The 21,290-nt window shown below is 52.8% G+C and overlaps 1 protein-coding gene across 1 annotated transcript in view; it reads left to right on the forward strand.

Moving 5' to 3' along the window:
* The first annotated feature begins 2,934 nt into the window (after positions 1-2,934).
* TBC1D2B (TBC1 domain family member 2B) overlaps positions 2,935-21,290 on the forward strand; it is a 53,927-nt gene continuing 35,571 nt past the window's right edge. The window contains exon 1 of the mRNA XM_040968467.1: positions 2,935-3,306. Within this exon, the coding sequence (XP_040824401.1) occupies positions 2,935-3,306 (372 nt within the window). The remainder of the gene's footprint in view (positions 3,307-21,290) is intronic.

Raw genomic sequence — 21,290 nt, forward strand, 5'->3', positions numbered from 1 at the left:
ACGCAGGAGGGCCTTGGCTGGGGGGAATCTGACCTGCAAGGAAGGGAAATGGAGGCTAAAGCTATGAAAATTGCACAAACTATCCAAAGATGGGGGCAGGTGCTGAGGAATCAGCTAAAGCCCTCCCTTCCCAGATCCCTGCAGCTCACCATCAGACAGTTGGAGGAGTGGAAAGCCTGGGGAAGGTACTGGGGATGGGATCCACAGGGGAGTGCCCCACCCCAGGGAGTCACCAGGGCTGGTCCCAGTGGGCAGAGACTTGGGAACCCTCCTGCCAAGAGGTTTCTGCTGTCTCTGAGGCCTGCCCACTTTCCACTCTCTCTGGGATCCTGGGCTTGGAACTGAGCAAGCTTCCCTAGCTGGAGCCGGGGGCTAGTGCCTCCCTCACTGACAGGCTGAGAGCTCACGCCAAGCCTACGGAGCATCTGAGGGCCAAGAAAAAGAGGCAGTCGCCATTGATAACAGTGCAATTAAATGCCCGCAAAGTGAAATAGTCCATCAGCTTCCCAGTAAGTCAGAAAAATGCAATGACTTGTGGAACAACCAAGAAGCCTGCATCCCACATTGGAGGGATGCCTGCCTGGGTTCAGGGCTTGGCTCTCCTTCTGATCCAGCTTCCTGCAAATGTGTACCCTGAGAGGCAGCAGGGGAAGGCTATAGAACTTGGGTTCTCCACCCATAGAATAGACCCACACTGAATTCTGGGGGTTCCTGGCTTTGATCTGGCCCAGCTCCAGTTGTTGTGGGCATTTGAGGGCGGGGGTGTGAATCAGCAGATGGAAGATCCCTGCCTCTCAAAGAAAGAAATGTTTTAAATGTCATAAACTGAAAACAATGTGTGGGTTGGGTTTCCCCCTCTTGGCCAGAATTCCCATGTAGACACGAGGATTGCCAAGAAATTGTAAATTCACATGAATAACTCCCAGGCAACATTTTCACATTTATTTTTTTAAATCATTCAGTTTTATTTTTTTTAAAGTTTATTTATTTTTATTGGAAAGGTAAATTTTACAGAGAAGGCCAAATTGGCCGGAGCTGGGCCAATCTAAAGCCAGGAGCTTCTTCCAGGTCTCCCACACGGGTACAGGGTCCCAAGGCCTTGGGTTATCCTCTATTGTTTTCCCAGACCATAAGCAGGGAGCTGGATAGGAAGTGGAGTGGCTAGGACATGAAATAGCACCCATGTGGGATGCTGACATCTGAAGGTGGAGGATTAGCCAATTGAGCCAACATGCCAGACCCTTCCCACCATCGCCTTTAACAGTTTCTTAAACTGTTTCATTTATTTGAAAGGCAGGCACTCAAACACACAAAGAGACAGAGGAGAGAGATTTATCAGCTAGCTCAGTTCTCAAATGCTCACAACAGCCAAGGTTGGGCCAGGCTGAAGCTGGGAGCCAGGTTCTCCTGGGGAGAGGGCCAGGGCCCAGTACATGAGCCATCACCGCTGCCTCCTATAGTACAGATCAGCAGGAAGCAGAGCCGGGACTCCAACATGGATATGGATATAGGCACACCAAGCTGCTGCCCCCCCGCCCTCCTCTGACACAAGCAAAAAAAAAAAAAAAGAGAAAGAGAGAGAGAGATGCACGTTTGCTCTGGGATGGGTGCTTGCTGCGGTGTGAACTGTGGCCTCTGAAAGGAGGTCGGGAGGGGGCTTGGCAGCCTTTGGGTGCGGTCAGCACAGATGCAGGAGACAAACCTCAGCTCCGAGTGGGGCAGGGCAGGGTGGTGGTGGTGGGGTGGTATCAACGGCTCTGGTTCCTAGCCCAGGTGGGCTAAGCCCACATTCTCTGCCCTCTTCCCTCCCCTCTCTCAAGCTGGCCTTCCTCACGCGTACCAGGAACCCCACAGTGCCTGGCTGTTTGCTCTGGGATCCCTGCAGCCTCACCATTCTCCCCGGGGGACTTCCTCTCCTGCACCTGCCCCTTCACCTCTCACCTGCGTCAGTTCCTCCCCTTTCCAGAGCACTAGATCACACTCCTACCTGACAAGCCGGTCACAGCCCCTCATGGGGCCGGTGGTGAGTCCCAAGGGGGCCGCGGTCCCCTGGCCTTCCCTCCCCCTAGGTGGCTGGTCCAGGAGGACAGCAGCAGTGGCCCAAGGAATCAGACAGCTGCACACGAGCACCTGGCCAAGCCTTTTCGCATTAATAGGCCACCGTGGCTACTCCCAGGGAGCAGTGGTGACACAGCTCTGGGGCAGGAGACAGATCCCCGAGTGTGACAAGGGAGCTCTCTGCATTGTGGGTAGACACACAGTGAAGGTGTGGCCACTCTTGCTAGGTGGCAGCTGACACTCGGCCTGCAGGTGGCTGGCTGGTTGGCTGGGTGATGAAAGCTTGTTCTTCCCTACCCCCCTGCCACTCCATGACCCATGCGACTCCGTGTCCAGGTCAGAAAGATGGTTTTTCCTCTGTGAGGATTTTTTTTTTCTGTGTCAACCTAGAAGGGCAAGAAATGGAGCGGATTCGGTCTCTCAGAGATGTAGCATCCAAGTTTCTTTTCCTTCTCTGGCTGAGGCCACGCTTGCCGCCCTTTCTTCTGCCTTTCTTTCACCTCAGCCAAGCCTCACGGTCACTTCTTCAGGCCCACCTGCCCTGGAATGTCCCGGTTCCCCCTCACCTGCCACATCACCTGTCTCCTCCTTCCTCGCCGGACTACAAGGGCACGGTTCAGGTGAGATAACACAGAAAGCACACGGAGTCCCACACTGCGCCCCTACTCACCCCCACCCACCTCAGCCACCCGTGGGCGCCGCAGTTCCCGCCCAGAGCGCCCGGAGGGTGGGCGGGCCTGGGGGGCGGGACTACAAGTTCCAGGAGGCCTTGCGCGCCCGCGGCCGTGCGGAGAGCGGGGCGACGAGAGGGGGCGCAGCGGCGGCGGCGCGCGGGGAGGCGCGGGGGCACAGGCTGTGGGCGCGCGGGGACGGGCGATGCTGGGGCCCGGAGCCGGGGCCCGGGCAGAGGAAGGCGGCGCTGGCGGCAGCGAGGGCGCGGCGTTGGCGGCGGCGGAGCCCGGTGCGGGCGCTGGCGGCGGGCGGGAGCCGGCGCGGCTGTGCGGCTACCTGCAGAAGCTGTCGGGCAAGGGCCCTCTGCGCGGCTACCGCAGCCGCTGGTTCGTGTTCGACGCGCGCCGCTGCTACCTCTACTACTTCAAGAGCCCTCAGGACGCGCTGCCCCTCGGCCACCTGGACATCGCCGACGCCTGCTTCAGCTACCAGGGCCCCGACGAGGCGGCCGAGGCGGGCGCTGAGCCGCCCGCGCACTTCCAGGTGCACAGCGCCGGAGCAGTGACGGTGCTCAAGGTAGGGACGCGCGCTGCAGCCGCCCCACCCTTCCAGCCTGTCTCCCCCCCCCCTTACTTCTTCCCCACACACACTCTGGCTTCCTAGCTCGCGTCCTGACCTCGGCTCTCCAGCCCTCCTGGCCCCGCCACCCATTCCCGTGCGTGACCCGGTGCAAGCCCCCAACCCTCCCCAGGCACCTTTATCTGTAGGCTTGTCCCTGTCCTGGGCGCAGCTGTAGCAGCTGTCTGGGAAGGGTGTCGGGATCGAAGGTGACGCCCTGAGCCGCTTCAGGAGGTTCCTGCACTCAGGGCTAGAAGCTGAGAGAGCTTTTGCAGGTGTCCGTCCCCCCACCCCCAACCCTGGCAGCCCTTGCAGGATACCACCCCCTTCCCCCCACGCCCCCCAGCCAGCAGCACAGCACAGTTTGCTTGCACCTTGGGAACACTTTTGCACATTTGAGGCCCCTAGAATCTTCCTTAACGAAGCACAGGGTGGGTGAAAACTTTGCCGGGGGACGCTCTTCTGGGACCTTGGGAGTCCCCAGGGGGCTGCACTCCTTGTCTCCCAGAAGCTGTCCTGCCTGCTGCACGCTGGCTGCTGGACCCCGGACCCAAGGCGGCTTGTCTCCCTGCCTTACTCCCTGCTGTTCCTGTGTCTCCACCCTCGCTCTTCTCTCTGACTTCTCTTCCTTATTGCAAGCTCTAGGCTGTCTCCAAGCCGGCCAAGTGGAGAGGGGAGCCAGCCAGCACCCTCCCTCCCCTTTGTGTACAGGGGCTGTTCCCAGAGCCAGCAGCAGCTGGAGCGGCTCCCCCAAGTCTGTCTTGGAGCTCTGAGCTCTCAGCTTTTGCCAATGTGTGCCGCAGGGTCTGATTTCCTGTGCTCCTGCGCGCCCCTCATCCTGTCTGGTGGGGTGCAGCTGGCTCCTTGGAGGCAGTTCCCCTAGGGCTGGTGTGTGTGTGTGTAAACAGGGGGCCGACTCTTGGAATGGCGGCTAATGCTGAGGCCTCTCCTTTGCATGTGGGGACCACCCCTGAATCTGATGAATTTCCTGTGGAATTGCTCATTAAGAAAGAAAACAGGGCATCCTGTTTCACATTCTGTCAAGTGACTGTAGAGCTCTCTTACTAAATTTTTGGCCAGAAAAAAAAAAGGGGGGGGGGAGCGGAGATTAAGAGACCCTGAGGCCTAAGGACAAGCAGTTGGCATTAATTTCAGGCAAACCTGAACTTGCATTAGGCGTGTGTGACACATTCCGTAGTCTCTCTGTCCTGAACTCCCTCGTTGGAAGGTCCTGATCCTAAGGTATTGGGTGAGAATGGCTGGCATGTAGTATAGACCCGCATGACAGACAGTAGTCCACGTGGAATCCTTGTGACGTGTCCTGAGTTGCGACATGGCCCTGCAGTGGAATATTGCATGGTAGTGAACGGAAAGGAACCAGAGCTGCTGTTGTCTTTGTGGGTGACTTTCAGACATCAGGCTGAGCAAGAAGTAAGGAGCTGCAGAATGATTCCCTGTGAGTCTGTGTCATGGACAGAGAGCAGTTAAGGTGATGTAAGGCAGCACTAGGGATCCTAAGAGTGCATGCTGTGTGGCCTGGGGGCGGGATCTGCAGGCAGGCCTGGAGCCCTGGATCCATGGGGTACTCACCTGTGATGGAAAGGAAGGGCTGTGAGAGGGTGAGCTGGGTGACCTAGAGCCCATATGGGATCTCAGTGCCTGCAAAATGGGGACTTTAGCCACCAGGCTGTGGCATTGGGCCCTCTGCAGTGTTTTATTCTGTGTGGGTGGTGGATGCCCCAGTGTTTGCTACCTTATTCTACTCATCCTATTGCAGATTCAGATATAATGTTTTCTGAAATATCTAAAGATTTGCTTTATTACAGTTCTTCCATATGGTGGAGGGAGCCCAAGCACTCAGACTATCCTCTGCTGCTTTTCCAGACCATCAGCAAGAAGCTGGGTTGGAAGTGGAGCAGCCGAGACTTGAACTGGTGTCCATGTGGGATGCTGGCACTGCAGGTGGTGTCCAGTAAGTTATTACTGCACCTCAGCACCAGCCACCCTCCTCCTCTGCAAACCATGTGTTAGCCTCTGCATGAGGCCAGGAGTGGGAATACTGGCCTACATGAAATTCACTGACCCCCATGAATATGCATGGGAAATATATTTTGTGTGTGTGTGTAAAACTCAATTAGTCCTGGAGTAAGCAAGGGTGCCTGGGCCAAGGGAGACCATGGCAAGACTCCCTGGAGCTGGCAGAGGGCGTGTTTCCAGCAAGCTGGATTTCAGTGTGTAGCCATTCTCTTTGCATTGAAGGAGTCAAGATTGTAGGTAATAAAGGTGAAGATTGCCTTTCAGACCCAGGAGCTGATTCCCAAGTGCTTTCTGCCTTCGCTCTGGGGCAGCCTAGCTCCCCAGAGTCAGAAGTAGAGGTGGGAGACTGTCATCAGAAGAGACCCCAGTGCCCTCCAGCTTGAGCAGGCTGTGTGTCACCGACAGATGCCGGATCTTCCCACAGAGGGATTCCAAAGCAAAGGGCCATCCTTGGTGTGTATTGCGTTATGAGATGGTTCTCGTTTTAAAGCATCTGTCCAGCTTCTCACAAAGCTGTGGTTCTTTTGGCTTTTTCACAGTGTTTTATTGCTGAAGTCTTAGCGAAAGCCGATATCGGAATTTCTTGGTCATCTGCTCTCTCCATGAACTCAGGGATTGCGTCCAGGGCCTGTTTTACAGATGTGGAGCAGAGGCCAGATCAGGGAGGCTCAGGGGCCAGGACAGAGGGCTTCTGAGGCCAGGGCAGGGGGCTTCTGAGGCCAGGGCAGGGAGGTTCCAGGGGCCAGGGTAGGGGGTTTCTGAGGCCAGGGCAGGGGGCTTCTGAGGCCAGGGCAGGGAACTTCTGGGGTCTGATCAGGGGTCCCGCTTTGAGGTCAGCAGGCTGGGCAGGGACCCCACAGAAGCAGAGGCTCCAGAGCCAGGAGCCTTGAGAATGTGAAGTGTCTCCCTGTCTTTTCAGTTCAGACAGACAAAGCTCACACCCCAGGGACCCCAGCAGCTGATGCTGGGCCAAGGCCAAAGCTGGAAGCTGGCACTGCAGTCAGGACTCCATCTCTTGCTGCCACTCAGAATCTGTGTTAATGGGAAGCTGGAAGTGGAAGTGGAGCAGAGACTTGAACCCAGGTGTGCTGCTGTGGGCTGTAGGAATCCCAGCCTGTCTTGACCACTGTACCCAGGGCTTGCCTCTTCCTTGTCTCACTTCAGCCGTGGGTTGTATTGGGGTAGTGGGGTATAGCGGTTTGTCCTCTTGCCACATTCCGTCTCTGTCCTTCCCACACAGTAAGCATGTGCCAGGAACAGTTTTTTCTTACTGCTGACTTCTTTCCCAGCCTCTGGAGATCATGTTACTGGGGGTTTGGGAGTTGCTGCAAGGATCTGGGCAATGGTCCTTAGTGTGTGTGTGTGTGTGTGTGTGTGTGTGTGTGTGTGTGTGTAGGTGGGTGGACCAGCTGCTGGACTGGACTGAAGCAGAACACGGGGAACTCAGTGTGTGTCTCCCACATGAGTGGCAGGGACTGACTGACTTGGTGACCACCTGTTGCCTCCCAAAGTAGGAGTGCCAGAGTCCCGTCCCCCAGCTGGAATCCCAATTCCCCAGCATGCTGGCCCTCGGGGGAGCGAGAGCATGTGACTCCTCTCTTCAGCCCTGTGCCCCATCCCAGGAACAAGCTACGTGGCACTCGCCTCCCTCTGCTGTGGTTAGCATAGTCAGTCGGTGCTCACGTGGACAAGTGTGTTGGTTTCCTAGTCCTGTGTAAACAGACCACTATGCGCCCCTGTTCTAACACCACTGTTGTAGGAAGAAAGCACTTTCTGGAGTGGGAAAGCTGATTTCAGCTTTGTGAGAGCTACCTAGCAGCTTGGGTCAGCCTGGTGGGTAAGGAGCAGGCTAGATGGGGTGAGCCAGCCTTCCAGTCATGTCACTCTGCCCCAGTTAAGTACTGCTCCACGGAGGTGTGGTCTACATCTTTACATTCCAGGGACTTAACTTTCCTCTGGTTTGTCCTGGTGTCCTACTTAGCAAGCTCCTGTGAGGCAGCTGCAGCACCTCCCCCACCCTGGGGTGCTGCAGTGACCTTCCACCTCCTATTACCTTGCACGTAGACCTCACCTGGGGTGGTTTCAACCTGCTCCATGCCCCCAGAAGAATGCTGTGTGTGTGCTCAGCTCCCCAATGTTTGTGGACCACACCCCCCAGAAGCTGACGCCCTGACTCAGAACGGGCAGGGATTGGGAGGTGGTGCCAGCACATGGGGCACCAGCTTCGTGTGTGGGATTCAGGCCTTTGTGAAAGAGACCCTTCTCTCTCTACCTGTGAGAAATGTGGCAAAGGCAGCCCTTTGCAAACCATGAGTGTCCCCAGGGACACATCTGAGCCGTGAGCTGTACATGACTGTGCTTGAGCTGCCCATGTGGCGTTTCTGTCCTAGCAGCCTGGGCCTGCCCAGACTGGGTACCCAGGGACATGTATGTTGAACGAACAAATGAGTGAATAGAAGGTGGGCCTGCAGGGAGCTTTGGTTTTTGTTGTGAGCTGTCAGCCTGTAGAACTCCAGCATGTGCAAAGATTTCAGACGATGAGATGTTTTTTGGTCTCTTGTTGTGTCATGTCGTGCGGCCAGCCTGGACTCCGAGGATGCTGCTATAGTAGGTGCAAACCCCAAGTAAAGGCTGGACCGTGAATCTTGGCACTGCAGGTGGAATATCTGCCACTCCCTACGTGGTGGGTGTGGCTGCCTTCCAGTGCAGTAAAATGGATCCCGAAATCCAAATTTTGACATGAAGCATTTTATTTCCAGCTATTATTTGCTCACAGGTGGTACAAAAAAACAAATAAGAGCTGTGGATTGGCATAACCCTTAAGCTGTAGGTCACTTAGAAGGCTAGGGACGACCTCACTGGGAAGTGAAGGTGGAGCCGCAGTGTTATGAGGGCTGAGTCATGTGAACCACAGCAGGGGAGGGGAAGTGGAGGTTGCATGGAGAGGACATGGCTGGGGCAGAGGCCCTTCACCATGAGGATGTGTGTGGGACCCAGTTGGCCCAAAGGGGTGTAGGAGACACAACTGAAGGAGGGGGTGGGCCTGCCTCTCTGCACCTTCCCTCTGGTGGAAGGGGGCTGACCTAATTCATGACTTTTCCATATCCCTAGAAGGCCCATCTCTTCATGCTGTCCCACTGGGAGTGTGGATTTTAGGGGACACTGATGTTCACACCGTAGCACTGATGGTTCAGCCACGTGCAGTATTTGTATGAAGTCGTGATCTGGGATTGTCTCATCTGTATATTGAGGGATAGAAGAATTTATCCTACAGATGGGTTTGAAAGTAGAGAAATACAGAGTTGAAGATCTTCCCGGCAGGTCCATCTTGAACACTGTGGCTGCCCAGTAGCCTCCATGCCCCTGAGGCCGTGTCCCAGGGGTCAGCCCCTGAGGGTCGGGTTTCCTGAGTGGCTCTCATGTCCCTCACCACCTGCCTACATGCCTGCCACCCCTCAGATGTTTGGGAGGTGTTTGTTGCCTACCTGAGTGCCTTGAACCCTCATATCCATGTGGGGGAGAGAGAGACAGAGGAGGCAGAGGCAGAGAATGTGCGTGCTGTAATATATCCTGTGGTGCAAGGTTGCTTACAGTGTTCATGTATTTAGAGAATGTCTTTGAGCATCTGCTGTGCTCTCAGCATCCTGCTTCTTGCTGCAGATATAACAGCCCCATTTTCCCACTAATTTGAAAAACAGCCATACCATGTTAAGACTTTGGAGATAGGTTAGAGAATGATATTATCAAGGGATTACAAGGGCTCTTAAAAACAAACAAACAAACAAACAAACACCGTGAAAACCTGCTTGGGAGAGGGTCCTGTCTGCAGCACTTGGCCATTAGAGGCCCAAGGGTGTTGGGCCTCTGAGCAGGGCCGGTGTCTTGCCTGAGAGCAAAAGGATAGGGCATCCTGAACGTAAAACACTTCATTCGGTTGTGGCCCTTCCCCCACCCCATTCCTGGTCAGCACTTATCCATTTGTGCAGTTATGTTGGATGATAGGCCAGTGCTATCAGAGATGTTGATCTTGGATTACGGGAATTGTTTCCAGGCTGCCAGCCTGCACTTCCTTTTCCCTTGCCAGTTCTCTGAGACGTGCAGGGTAGGCTATGCCTGCACCCTGGCCTTGATTATGCAAACCCCTGCCCTACTGCTGCCTGTGGCCCCCTGGGAAGCTGCTTGAGTGACCCTGAGGGGTATCAGGCCAGAGTAAGAACAGGGGAGGGGGCAGCCTGCCCTGCCACCAGGGAAGGAAGTGAGTCCCTTGGCCAGCTGGTGAAGACGCTGGTGCCTGCACCTCCAGATAGCCTGAGCAGCGTCTTGGTGTTCTAAGCCCCGCCATCTGTGCCCCAGATCCCCATGTCCCTCTGCCAAGGCCTTCTCCTGCCAGGTGGAAGCATGGGTCCTTGGCTGTTCTGGGGGCCTGCTCTCCAGCCCCAGGAGGGAGTAACTTTGTGAGCTTTCTGGGGGACCCTGCAGCTCACCCTGTGCTTTGTCCCAGCTGACCTGCCACACAGACTTGTTTCCATCTCTGCCCTCAGAACCTGGTTTTCGAATGCCAAGTCGGAGAGACACCTTCTGTCTGCAGGTCACAGGTGCAGTGTGGGGGGGTCAGGCGAAAGTCAGGCTCTGCATGTCTGCTCAGCATTGCGGGTCCTGCCTGTCCTCCAGGTCCTGGGTGACCGTTCTCCTGGCACTGCAGGGAAGACTGGCCCTGATGCACAGAGGCTGGAAGTCACCAAGCAGTGAGTGGGCCGTTGAAGTACCAACCTCGTCTCCTGTGGTTTGCAGCTGCCATGACCTCTTTGCATTCTGAGTTTCTATGCTGCAGGGTGATGGTTTGGGGCCAGGTTCTCTGTCAGCCGTGAAGTTTCTGCTTCCCTTACTGGCTTTTGAGGCTGTGGCTAGGGGTACCCATGAGCATTGGGAGGAAGTAGTTAGAGGGCATTAGTACCACCTGGCATCTTTGGTGTTCTCGGGAGGGTGAATTTTTATTTTATTTATCTAAAGGCAGAGAGAGAGAGAAATAGTTCTCTCATCTGTTGGTTCATTCACCAAATGCTTGCATAATCATGGTTGGGCTAGGCTGAAACCAGGAGATGTGAACTCAGTCCACATATCTCTTATGGGTGGCAGGAATCCAGGTACTAAGCCATCCCTGGTACCTCCCAAGGTGCACGTTAGCAGGAAGCTGGATTCACGAGACAGAGCCAAGGATTGAATCCGGGTACTCCAGTATAGGATGTGGACATCTTAACTTCTTTACTAAATGTCTGCTCCTAAAGTTTCTTTTTTTAAAGATGGAGAAACAGAGGGGTGGGGGAGAAAAATATCTCTCAAGTGCTTCATTCCCCAAATGGCCACAACAGCTGAGGCTGGGCCAGGCTGAAGTCGGGAGCTTCAAGCTTCGTCTGGGTCTTCCATGTGGGTGCAGGGGCACTAGTGCTTGGGCCATGTTCTGCTGCTTTCCCAGGTGCATTAGCAGACAGCTGGATTGGAAGTAGAGCTGCCAGGAGTCCAACCAGTGCCCATATTGGAATGCTGGCATTGCAGGTAATGGTTTAACCAACTATGCCACAATTCCAGCCCTACGTATCTTTACATATGAAGAAGGATAAAGGAGTTGCAAGGAGCCAGATCTGGACCAAACAGTGGATGCCTCATGGTTTTTCATGAGACGAGGGATGAGCAAGAGCGTTGTCATGGGAGAGGACTCTCTGGGGAAGACTCCCCTGGCCACTTTTCTGCTGAAGTTCTGATTGACGTCAAAACAGTCTTCTAATTGAATGCCATGGTCCAATGGCTCTTGGAAAAATCGCGAGTATCCCAGGACTCTGTTGCCATAGTGACCCCCATTGCTTGGTAGCGTTGCTTTGGTTATGCTTTATCTTCAGGGTGGTACTGGGAAAGCCAGGCTTTCTCCTCCTGTCATGGCTCTGGGAAGAAGTGCTTCAGGTCTTGATCCTGCTTGTTGAAAGGCTGTGCCTTTTTCTGCCACTCACTGAGCGAGCGGCGCCCCTGGTGTTGGATATCATTTGTGCATTGAATAGCACTTCTCTTCAGGACACTGACACAGTTACTTTTTTTTTTTTTCTCCTACATACATGAGGGTGGTTCCACTTCAGCATCCGATCATCACTGCCTAAGTGGAGTTGTCCCCATTTGCAAGCTGCTGACTTCTTCAGGGCCTTGCCTCTATAAGCTTTTCACAAAGTGGCACCAATTTCTCCATTCCATCCAAGCTTCACCATCAATGTGACATTTCTTCCTGTTTCTGTCTCAGCAGAATTCGTGTCTGTCTCCTCTGGGGTCCTATTCCAAGCTCGTATCTTCTCCCTCCTAGTGTGTCCAGCTCATTTCTCTTCATTCTTGTTGTGATAAGCTAATAGGAGTTTAGCTTGTTGCAAAAATGTTTATTTTGAAATCCATGCATAGTTTTTTTTAATGCTCTATGTTTTCTATGAACTTTTTCAAGACCCCACTTGTAGGAAGCCTACCTGGCACTTCCACAAGAGACACCAGTTTTGCCTAAGGAGACTTCTGGAAAGTGACATGGCTCCCAGACACCACAGGCAGGCTCCTGGGACCAGCCCACCCCCAAATCCTTGCTGGGTAGACCCTGTCCCCAATCTCCAGTCTCCTACATTCTGTGTGAAGTCAGTTGGTTGGTCATTTTACCTTGGGTTTTAAATTACAAAATGTTGGGTGAGAGTGATGTGGCACAGGTGTGGGAGGCTACTTCACACTGAGGTGGTGGCCGTTGCCTGTGGCCAAGTCCAGCTGGCTGCTGGGGATTGTGCAAGGCGGCACTGATAGGGAGCCGTGGGAACTGGGGCCCTGGGGTGCTTGCAGGCCATGTCTTCCCTTTCTGTCTGGGCTGCTGGCCCAGAGCAGGGTCCTGGTCCTGCCTCCTGTTGGTGGGTGGTCCTCCTCAAGGTCCCCACTTCCTTGTTCTGACCCCTTCTTCCTAGTTGTTACCTTCTGTGAAGTGGTTAACAGAGGTCCTCCCCAGGAAGTGACTTATTGAAAGGGGGTGCTTGGCATTAGGGATGGCCGAAGTCCTCACTGCCACCTCCCAGAATGGCCAGCTAGTATGGCATCTTCCCAGGGAGGGCTCCCAGCTCCTCCCAGACTCTCCAAAGAAGGGGATCTGAGCTGATGGAAAGGAGTTGGGGGCAGGAGTCCAGCCTGGTGGTTCAGGTTCCACTTCTGAATATCTGGCTCTGTTCCTTGCTCTGGCTCCTGGCTCCTGAGCTCCAGCTAGTGCAGGCTCTGCAAGGCAGCGTGATGCTGCATCGAGTCTGTCCTGGGGGCCTGGATTGAGGCGTGATGGTGCGTCATCAAGTCCTTGTCCTGGGGGCCCTGGATCAAGTTCTTGTCTTGGGGTCCTGGCGAGGGCTGCTGTGGCCTTTTGGGGGAGGACCCAGCAGATGGGCACACACACTCACTCTGCCTCTGAAAGAACAGCAGGATCCAGGCGGTGACGTCCTGTGAAACTGCTCATTTTCGAGCATTCAGCTTCCTCGAGACTGGGAGGCCCCCTCAGGCCCTCTCTGGCTTCCCAGGAAAACCAGCATTTTTTCATGGTACTGAGCCAGATCCTGGGGGATTGTTTCCTGGCTCCTGATTTTGAAACAAAGAGAAATCTGGAACCTGATGTTATTTATCAGAGTGGGGCTCTTTTGTCATGTTCTTTTCCATCTGAGTTTTATTTTGCACTGTCAGGAGGCTCATGGTATTCTTGAACTTTTTTTTTAATTGCTTATAAGAGAATTGCCTTAGACATTTCTTGGAGATCCCACAGTACTTGTTTAAGTTTCTGAAACAAAAATTCCTTCATGATGAGTAGCCATTGGCATCCTTTCGGTAACACATTGGAGTCAAGCCATCCATGCAATTTCCCTGGCCTTCTGTGAGGCTGTGGACCCAGCGTGTGTATGCCTGTGCTGTGACCTCAGTCCTGATGCTCTTCCAGCTTTCCGGAACCTCGCCCTCAAGGGTCACGCTCCCTCAGACTAGTGACACCGCTGGGACCCCCAGGCTCCACGTCCAGGCCAGCACAGCACACTTACTGTGTTAGGAACTTTGCTGTCGAATGAGATCATCAACGTTTTGTATTTCAGGAAAGCCATGGAGGAACTTCTGATTCCTGCTGAAATGCTGAGAAGATATTTTTGTCTGCAACTCCTCTTCCTCTTGATAGAAAGTATCATAGGCCAAGGCTTGGCTGTCAACCATGCCAGCCAGCCGGGTGGCTCTGAGATCTTGGGTCACTGTGATGATGTGGTTAGTTGATACTCACTGGGTCTTGACTGTGTGCAGAGTCCTCTTTAAGCATTTTTGATTAATTTTTTGAGAGGCAGAGGGACAGGCAGAACTCTGCAGCACCTGGGACTGGGACAAGGCCGAGCTGGGAACATAATCCAGCTCTTTCTTGTGGGATGGTAGGGGCCCAATCACAAGAGCTGGCCCTCCTTCCTCCCAGGATCTGCAAGAGCAGGAAACGAGCTAGCAGCCGCCGCTGTTTTTGCACCTGGGCGTTGTGCCATGGGATGGGGGTGTCTTCATGGTTAGGCCCACACCCTCTGCTGACCCTAGTGTGTGCCAACATGTTTCACCCTCACAGTGACACTGCACAGTGTCCACTTCGGGTCAGCATGAAGGGGAGGCCTTGACCCCGCCAGCGAGTGGCTGAGCTGGGATGGGAGCCCATGGGTCCAGGGTCCATGGCTGGCAGGCGGTAACTCTTTTGGGAATCTTGTGCAGGTGAAATGATTGTATATATAAAATGAAAGTGCAACACAAGTTTAATTAGTAGTCATTAATATGCAGATATAGGTAATGGGAGAGTCTGTGATTTTATTCCAGTTTTATGAAGTGAGTAGAGCATGGCTAAGGTTATTTCTGACGATGTGGTTTCATGCATTTTTTTTCTGTTTTCTACATTCTCCTTAGCTAATGTGAGTGGTTGTTGTGACAGATCAGCCTGAGCGTGTTGCTGCCTAGTGGTGCTGACGCTTGGCACCCCCACACAGAGCACCTTGATTGGGTTCCTGGCCCCAGATCCTGCCTGTGTCTGTCTCCAGCGCAGAGCCCTGGGGGCAGCAACGGTGGGTTTCTGCCTCCTGTGCCGGAGACCCAATTTGAGTTCCTGGCTGTTGCAACCTTTGGAGAATGAACCAGTGACTAGGAGCTCTCTCTGTGTGTCTCTCACTCTGTTTCTTTTCTGTTCAAATCAGAAACATTGTAAAAAAAAAAAATAATAATGAAGATGAGTGGGTGTTGTGGGACTGCTTAACACCTGTGATTGCAGTGGGTGCACCTCACATCAGAATGCTGGCTACTAGGCTTTGGATCCAACGTCCTGCCAGTGTGTACCCTGGGAAGCAGTGGATGATGGCTCAAGTCCCTGGCCTGCCACCCATGACTTTCTGAGTCCTAGCTTTGTCCTGACCCAGGCCTGGCTGTCCATTTGTGGAGTGAGCCAGTGGTTGAAATCTCTGCATCTGCCTGTATTATCCTGCCTTCTGGATAGGTGAAAATAAATATAAAGCAGACATTTAAAGAATAGTGAGGATTAATGGGAACCCAGCCGACAGGCAGGTGGTTCTTAGTCCAGTGGAGTGGATGGCACTGCTGGGCAGTGGGCTGGAGGTCCTGCCACCTGCTGCTGGTCCTGGGAGCCGTTTTTGTTTTCCTCAGGTGTGGTGTTGTCTCATCTTTGTTGATGGCTTTCTTGGCATGCTTGCTTTGTGGGTTGAGGAAATGGATCTGCATACTCTTATCTATAAATAGATCTCTGGGAGAACAGAGATGGAGAACAGAGATGTTGGACCTAAAGTTTCCTTCCTTGCTGTTGCTGTTGCTGCTGCTGCTGCTGTGGGGAGAGCTGGCATGGTCGGCACAAGGAAATGAGTGTTGCCTGCCATGCCCGGCGCCTGGCCCCGGGGAGCGCCTGGCCACCAAAGCCTCACCCCCCAACACACACACACACTCTCTCTCTCTCTCTCTCTCTCTCTCTCTTCAGGAGCTGGGCTGGATCTCATGGTGCCCACCCTGGCAGCCTCATGGTGCTGGCTGTCCCTGAGGTCTCTCTCAGAGCCTGCCTCTGGGTCTTTGCTGTACCTCTAATCCACGGGTAGGTCTGGCCTGTCCCTTCGCTGCTGGGAGCATTGGGTGGACATCTAAGCAGCTGTGGTTATGAGAGGCAGAAAGAAGCTGTTTTTATTATGTAAGCATTTTCTTCTGGTAATGTAATGGTTTTTATTCAGTTCATTAGTCTATTAAGTCATGAGTTGAATTTGAATTCGTTTTTCTGTTATGAAGGTTTCTCCACTAGGTTGTAATTCACAATGATTTTCTTTCTTTCCAGATGTTTGCACGATTGTCCTAATACTATTTCATAATTAATACCTGTTAGTTTGATCTGAAGAACCACTTAAATTTTCTTCTACATACTTAGCCCTATTTTTTGGCAATGTAGTACTAGTTTATAATTCTGGCTTTATGATATGTTTAGCCATTTTGTGGGGTAAAACCCCCACTTTCTCTTTCAAGTGTTTTTTTCTTATTTATTTATTTGAAAGGTAGAGTTAGAAGAAGGAGAATCAGAAATCTTCCCATCTGCTGTTTTACTTCCCAAATGACCATAGTGCTTGGGGCTGTCCTATGCTGAAGGCAGGAACTCCCTCAGGTCACCCATTTGGTGTCAAGTACATGAGTACAAGAGCCGTCATACGCCTCTTGCTGGTCACATGAGCAGGAAGCTGGGTCAGAAGCAGAGTAGCCAGGAGTCAAACCCATGTTCATATGAGATGCTGGTTTTGCAAGTGGCAGCTTAACCGCTGTGCCACAGCACCGGCCCCTCATTCAGTTTTCAGAGTTCTCGCTGGTGAGGCCGATTATATGATCTCTCTGTCCTACTTAGAAGAACTTCTGTTGGAATTTTGACTTGGTTTTTTTTTTGAGAAGAAACTTTAACACGTAAGGATTTCTTAATTGGGTACTGCCTGGGCAGTGCACATTGATTGTTGGCATGAGCATGCTCCTCACTGGGAGTTGCTAGTGTGGAAGAAAAGCAATGCTCCCGGGCAGGCGCCTAGCAGGTCCCAGGGCCCAGTGCTGGATCCCGAGGGCGCATTGCCAGAAGTGGCCCTCGGCAGGTGGCTCGTCCACTTTTGCTGCCGGCATGGCCCGTGGTGTGTTCCCCTTTTGTTCTTGTGGATTATTTTTTAGTTAGGCACTCAGGATTGGGGCTGTGGGCCTGGGAGACGAACACTGCACAAATTACAGCTGCTGCTTCTTGTTTTTTAAAGATGTATTTATTTGTTTGAAAGGTACAAGTGATAGTAAAAGAGAGGATAGATATCTTGACAACTGCTGAACTGCTGGTTCACTCCCACGTAACTGGACTGGGCCAGGCTGAAGCAAGGGGCTTGGAGCTCCAGCCAGGTCTCCCACGTGGGGGACTAAAGCACATGAGCTGTCACCCGCTCTTCCCACATGAGTTGGCGGTGAGCTAGATCAGAAGCTGGGTAACTAGGACCTTAGTGAGCACTGTTTCAGCTGCCAGTATTGCTAGTGGCAGTTCTTCCAGCTGCATCACTGCTCCAGCCCCATGTGGATCCTGTTACTCTTTTTTTTGTTTGTTTGTTTTTAATTTTAAAAAGATGTATGTATTTGAAAGGCAGAGTTACACAGATCTTTCATCCATTGGTTCACTGCCCAAATGGCCATAGCTGTCTGAGATAAACCACTCTGAAGCCAGGAACCCTGCAGGAGCTTCATCCTTGTCTCCTCTGTGGGTGGCAAGGGCCCAAGCACATGGGTCATCTTCCACTGCTTTCCCAAGTACGTTAGCAGGGAGCTGGATTAGAAGTGGAGTAGCAGGGCTTGAACTGGAGGCACATGGGATACTGGTACTACAGGTAGCATCTTTACCTGTTACACCACAGTGCCAGCTCTTAATACTTCTATGTTTTAAAAAGGTTTATGTGGATGTGGTGTTGTGGTATAATGGGTAAAGCCTCTGCTTGTGACACCAACATCCCTTGTGGGTACCAGTTTATGTCTTAGCTGTTCTATTTCCCATCCTTCTGCCTGCAGATGGTCTTGGAAAAGCAGCAGGAGAAGGACCCAAGTGCTTGCCACCCATGTGGAAGACCCAGATGGAGCTCCTAGGTCCTGATTTTGGCTAATTCACCCGTGGGGGTTGCAGCATTATGTGAACAAGTGGATGGAAGGTCTCTCTGACTTTCAGTTTATTGAAGAGAGGGAAAGAAAGAGGAAAAAGTCTTCTACCTGTTTAACTCCCCAAATATTTTTAACCACTAGAGCTGGGCCAGGCTGAAGACAGGTGCCACAAGCTCCATCCTGGTCTCTGAGGCAGATGGCAGGAACCCAAGTAGTTGCACCTTCTTCTTCCATCTCCCTGGTTGTATTGCCAGGAACTTCATGATGTCCCACATGAGTGCAGGGACTCAAACATTGAATCATCCTCTGCTGCTTTTCCCAGGCCGTTAGCAGGGAGCTGGATTGGAAGTGGAGGAACCAGGACTTGAACTGACACTCACATGGGATGCTGGCGTTACCATGTGGCTACATCCACTACCCACATAGATTTATACCTTTTTTTTTTAAAGATTTATTTTCATTGGAAAGTATATATATATATATATATATATGAAGAGAGACAGAGAAGAAGATCTTTTCTCCAATAATTCATTCTCCAAGTGACCGCAGTGGCTGTAGCTGAGCTGTTCCGAAGCCAGGAGCCAGGAGCCAGAAGCCTCTTCCAGATCTCCCATGTGGGTGCAGGGTCCCAAGGCTTTGGTCCATCCTTGACTGCTTTCCTAGGCCATAGGCAGGGATCTGGATGGGAAGCGGGGCTGCTGGGATACAAACCAGCACCCATATGGGATCCCAGCACATGCAAGGTGAGGACTTTTTAACCACTTAGCTATCACCCTGGGCCCAGATTTATACTTTTAAATGTGTAAATCACCACATTAAAGGGGGTAATGAGTTACAATAGTGCACTGTAAGGTATTCTAAAATATTTCATTGTGAGGCACTGGTGACATCTCCTGTGCTGTGCTGTGTGGCTCGTGGATATTATGCTCAGTGGTGAGGGCTGGTGTAGCTTGGTTTTATTGGGACTGGGGTGATCGTGAAGACATGTGCTTGCCATTTCCCAGCTACTTGGACTGAGCAAAGCTGGATGGAAGGAAGTCCTGTGTTAAAAACATACTGAGTAGGGGACTAGTGTTGTGGCACAGTGGTACAGAATCCTGCAATGTTGGTCTGCCCAGTGGACGCTTGATTGAGTCCTGCTGTTTCCCTTCTGATTCAGTTCACTGCTAATGGCCTCGAAAAAGCAGCAGAGGACCATCCAAGTGTTTGGATCGCTGTATCCATGCAGGAGGTCAAACAGAAGTTCCTGGCTCCTGGCTTTGTCCTAGCCCAGCCCTGGCTATTGGGGCCATCTGGAATATGAGCCAGCAGGTGGAAGATCTCTTTTTCTCTCTCTCCCTGTCTTTCTGTAACTCTATCTTTCAAATAAATAAATGGGACCCAGCATGGTAGCCTAGTGGTTAAAGTCCTTGTCTTACATGTGCTGGGATCCCATAAGGGCACCAGTTCATGTCCTGGCTGCTCCACTTACTATCCAGCTCCCTGCTTGTGTCCTGGGAAAGCAGTGGAGGATGGCCCAAAGCCTTGGGACCCTGCACCCACGTGGGAGACCTGGAAGAAGCTCCTGGCTTCAAATTGGCTGAGCTCCAGCCATTGTGGCTACTTGGGGAGTGAATCAGTAGATGGAAGATCTTTCTCTTTCTCCTTCTGTCTGTAAAATCTGACTTTCCAATAAGAATAAGTAAATCTCAACTAAATAAATAATGTTTCTTTGAAACACAAAGAAATATAGAGACCTCCTGGGTGAAGGAGGTTGCCCTCTTCGGGCCTGATCTTCACACCAGGTTTGTGTGTGTCTGTGGTCACGCTGCCTGAGGGGCAGGCCTTGGGGGCCCTTCCTGCCTTACAGACATCCCAGGTGGTTCTGCCTGGCTTTGGGCCAGATGTGGACATCTCAGAGCTTGTCCTGTGATGGAGATTTCTTGCCCCAGGTGTTTAGTATGAGATGATTAGCAGGTTACTCATTGTTTCCTGTTAGATTTAATCTTCAGGGATTAAAAGGAAAGATTTTTCTTGTTTAAAAAAAGAAGCATTCCTGGAGCCTGCACTCTGGGAAGTGGCCAGAGGCTTGTGAGGGATCTGAACCCAGAGCAGGCTGTGTGTGAGGCGCAAGGTGAGCAGGTGGAGGCCCTGCTGGGGCCGATGGTGCGGCGGGGGGTTCTGCTCACCCCAGGCTGGGCGGTGAGGGGCCTGGCGGACAGAGGTGTTCACATGTAGGGCACACACACACGTACTCACCTGCACGCATGTGTGCACACATGGAAACTTGCCTCTGAGCATGGCAGATGGGGCTATCAGTGTCATTGGCTTACTGGGTGATCGAGACAAGTCGCCTCTCTTCCTGGGCCTTTGTCTCTCATTTGTGGAAGGAGTGGGGAGGACACAGTGGATGCGGGGCCCTGGACACAGTGTGCGCTGGGCCCTGGACACAGTGAGCTCTGGGCCCTTTATGCAGTGAGTGCAGAGCCCTGGGCGCAGTGGACGCTGGGTCCTGGTTTGGGTGGCAGTTGTGCCTTGTTATTCATGACATGCCTTGTGTCTCCCTCCTGCCCACTTGCTGCCATGTATGCCTCCTCCTTGCTTTGCCCAGGCCAGCCCCACCCTGCATCATGTTCCCTGCTGCCTTTTCTCATGGCCACTGGTGATGGGTCTTTGCTGTGGGTTTCTGGCTTCTGGGCCTGAGCTCATATCTCCCTTTCCAAACTGCTCCTCATCGTCTCTCATTAAATTGCCTGTCAGCAGTGACGTGCCCAGCACACTGGGTTCCTTGCAGGGCCTGGCCTTGCCACCCACCCCTCAGACCCCTCTCGCAGGGCCCTGTTTTGCTGTGGGCTTCCTTGATGTTACTCTCTGCCTACAGCCCAGCCCCTTCTTTCCCATCTCTCTGGTCATGCCTATGTTCTCTTATGCATTGAGCTCCTGATAGGAGACTGCGTTTGACCTCTCCTTTCTGTGTTCAGTACATACCGACCAAGGATGTGCCTGATGTTGAGCCACATGCAGGGGAGATGCAGGCCTCTTGGCGTCTGCCTGTTGGATACAGTGCGACACGAAGCCAGGGCTTTGAGGTTTTTGCACCTGTAGCTGTCCTGAACTGTGGTGCCTTGGTCGTTGTCCGTGTTCCTCTTCTGCCAGTCCTGTGTCTCAGCACTGAGCACATCTGGAACCTGCCTGTTGGCTTGTCCTCCTCCTTGCTGTGTAACCTTGCCTTCCACATAAATAAATCAGTTTCTTTAAAAAAAAATAAAGCTCAGAGAAGCCGAGTAAATGACTCAATATCACACAGCTGGTAAGCAGGATGTGCCTACTAAGGGCTCTGACTGGCCCCACATGATCTCACTGCTGAACACAGAGCAGAGCAAAGCCCCAGGAGCTGGCAGTCCTGCAGCTGGCACAGCCTGGCTGTCTCTCGTTGTATGGAGTGCATTTGGAGTTGTCTTTGGTTTGAGGTGATCGTGAATAAAGCTTCACCAGGAGGTTTGTGTGAATTTGTGTTCTTGTGCCTCTCAGACCCACATGTAGCAGTGGGGTGCCTGGGTAACTTAGCAGGTGGGAGCTGAGCTCTGTAAGGCTCTGCCAAGCTATCCTCGTGTCCCCACCCGCACCGTGGGAGGCTCTGCCTGCCAGGCACCCTGCTCAGCACTGTCAGCTCTGAAAGATATTTCCCGTCGTGGAAGGGGCAGGGCACCTTCTGCGTCCTCGGTGCCATCTCA

This window comes from Ochotona curzoniae, unplaced genomic scaffold (genome assembly GCF_017591425.1).
Source record: "Ochotona curzoniae isolate NIBS_2020 unplaced genomic scaffold, NIBS_Ocur_1.0 scaffold_4701, whole genome shotgun sequence".
Lineage (NCBI taxonomy): Eukaryota > Metazoa > Chordata > Mammalia > Lagomorpha > Ochotonidae > Ochotona > Ochotona curzoniae.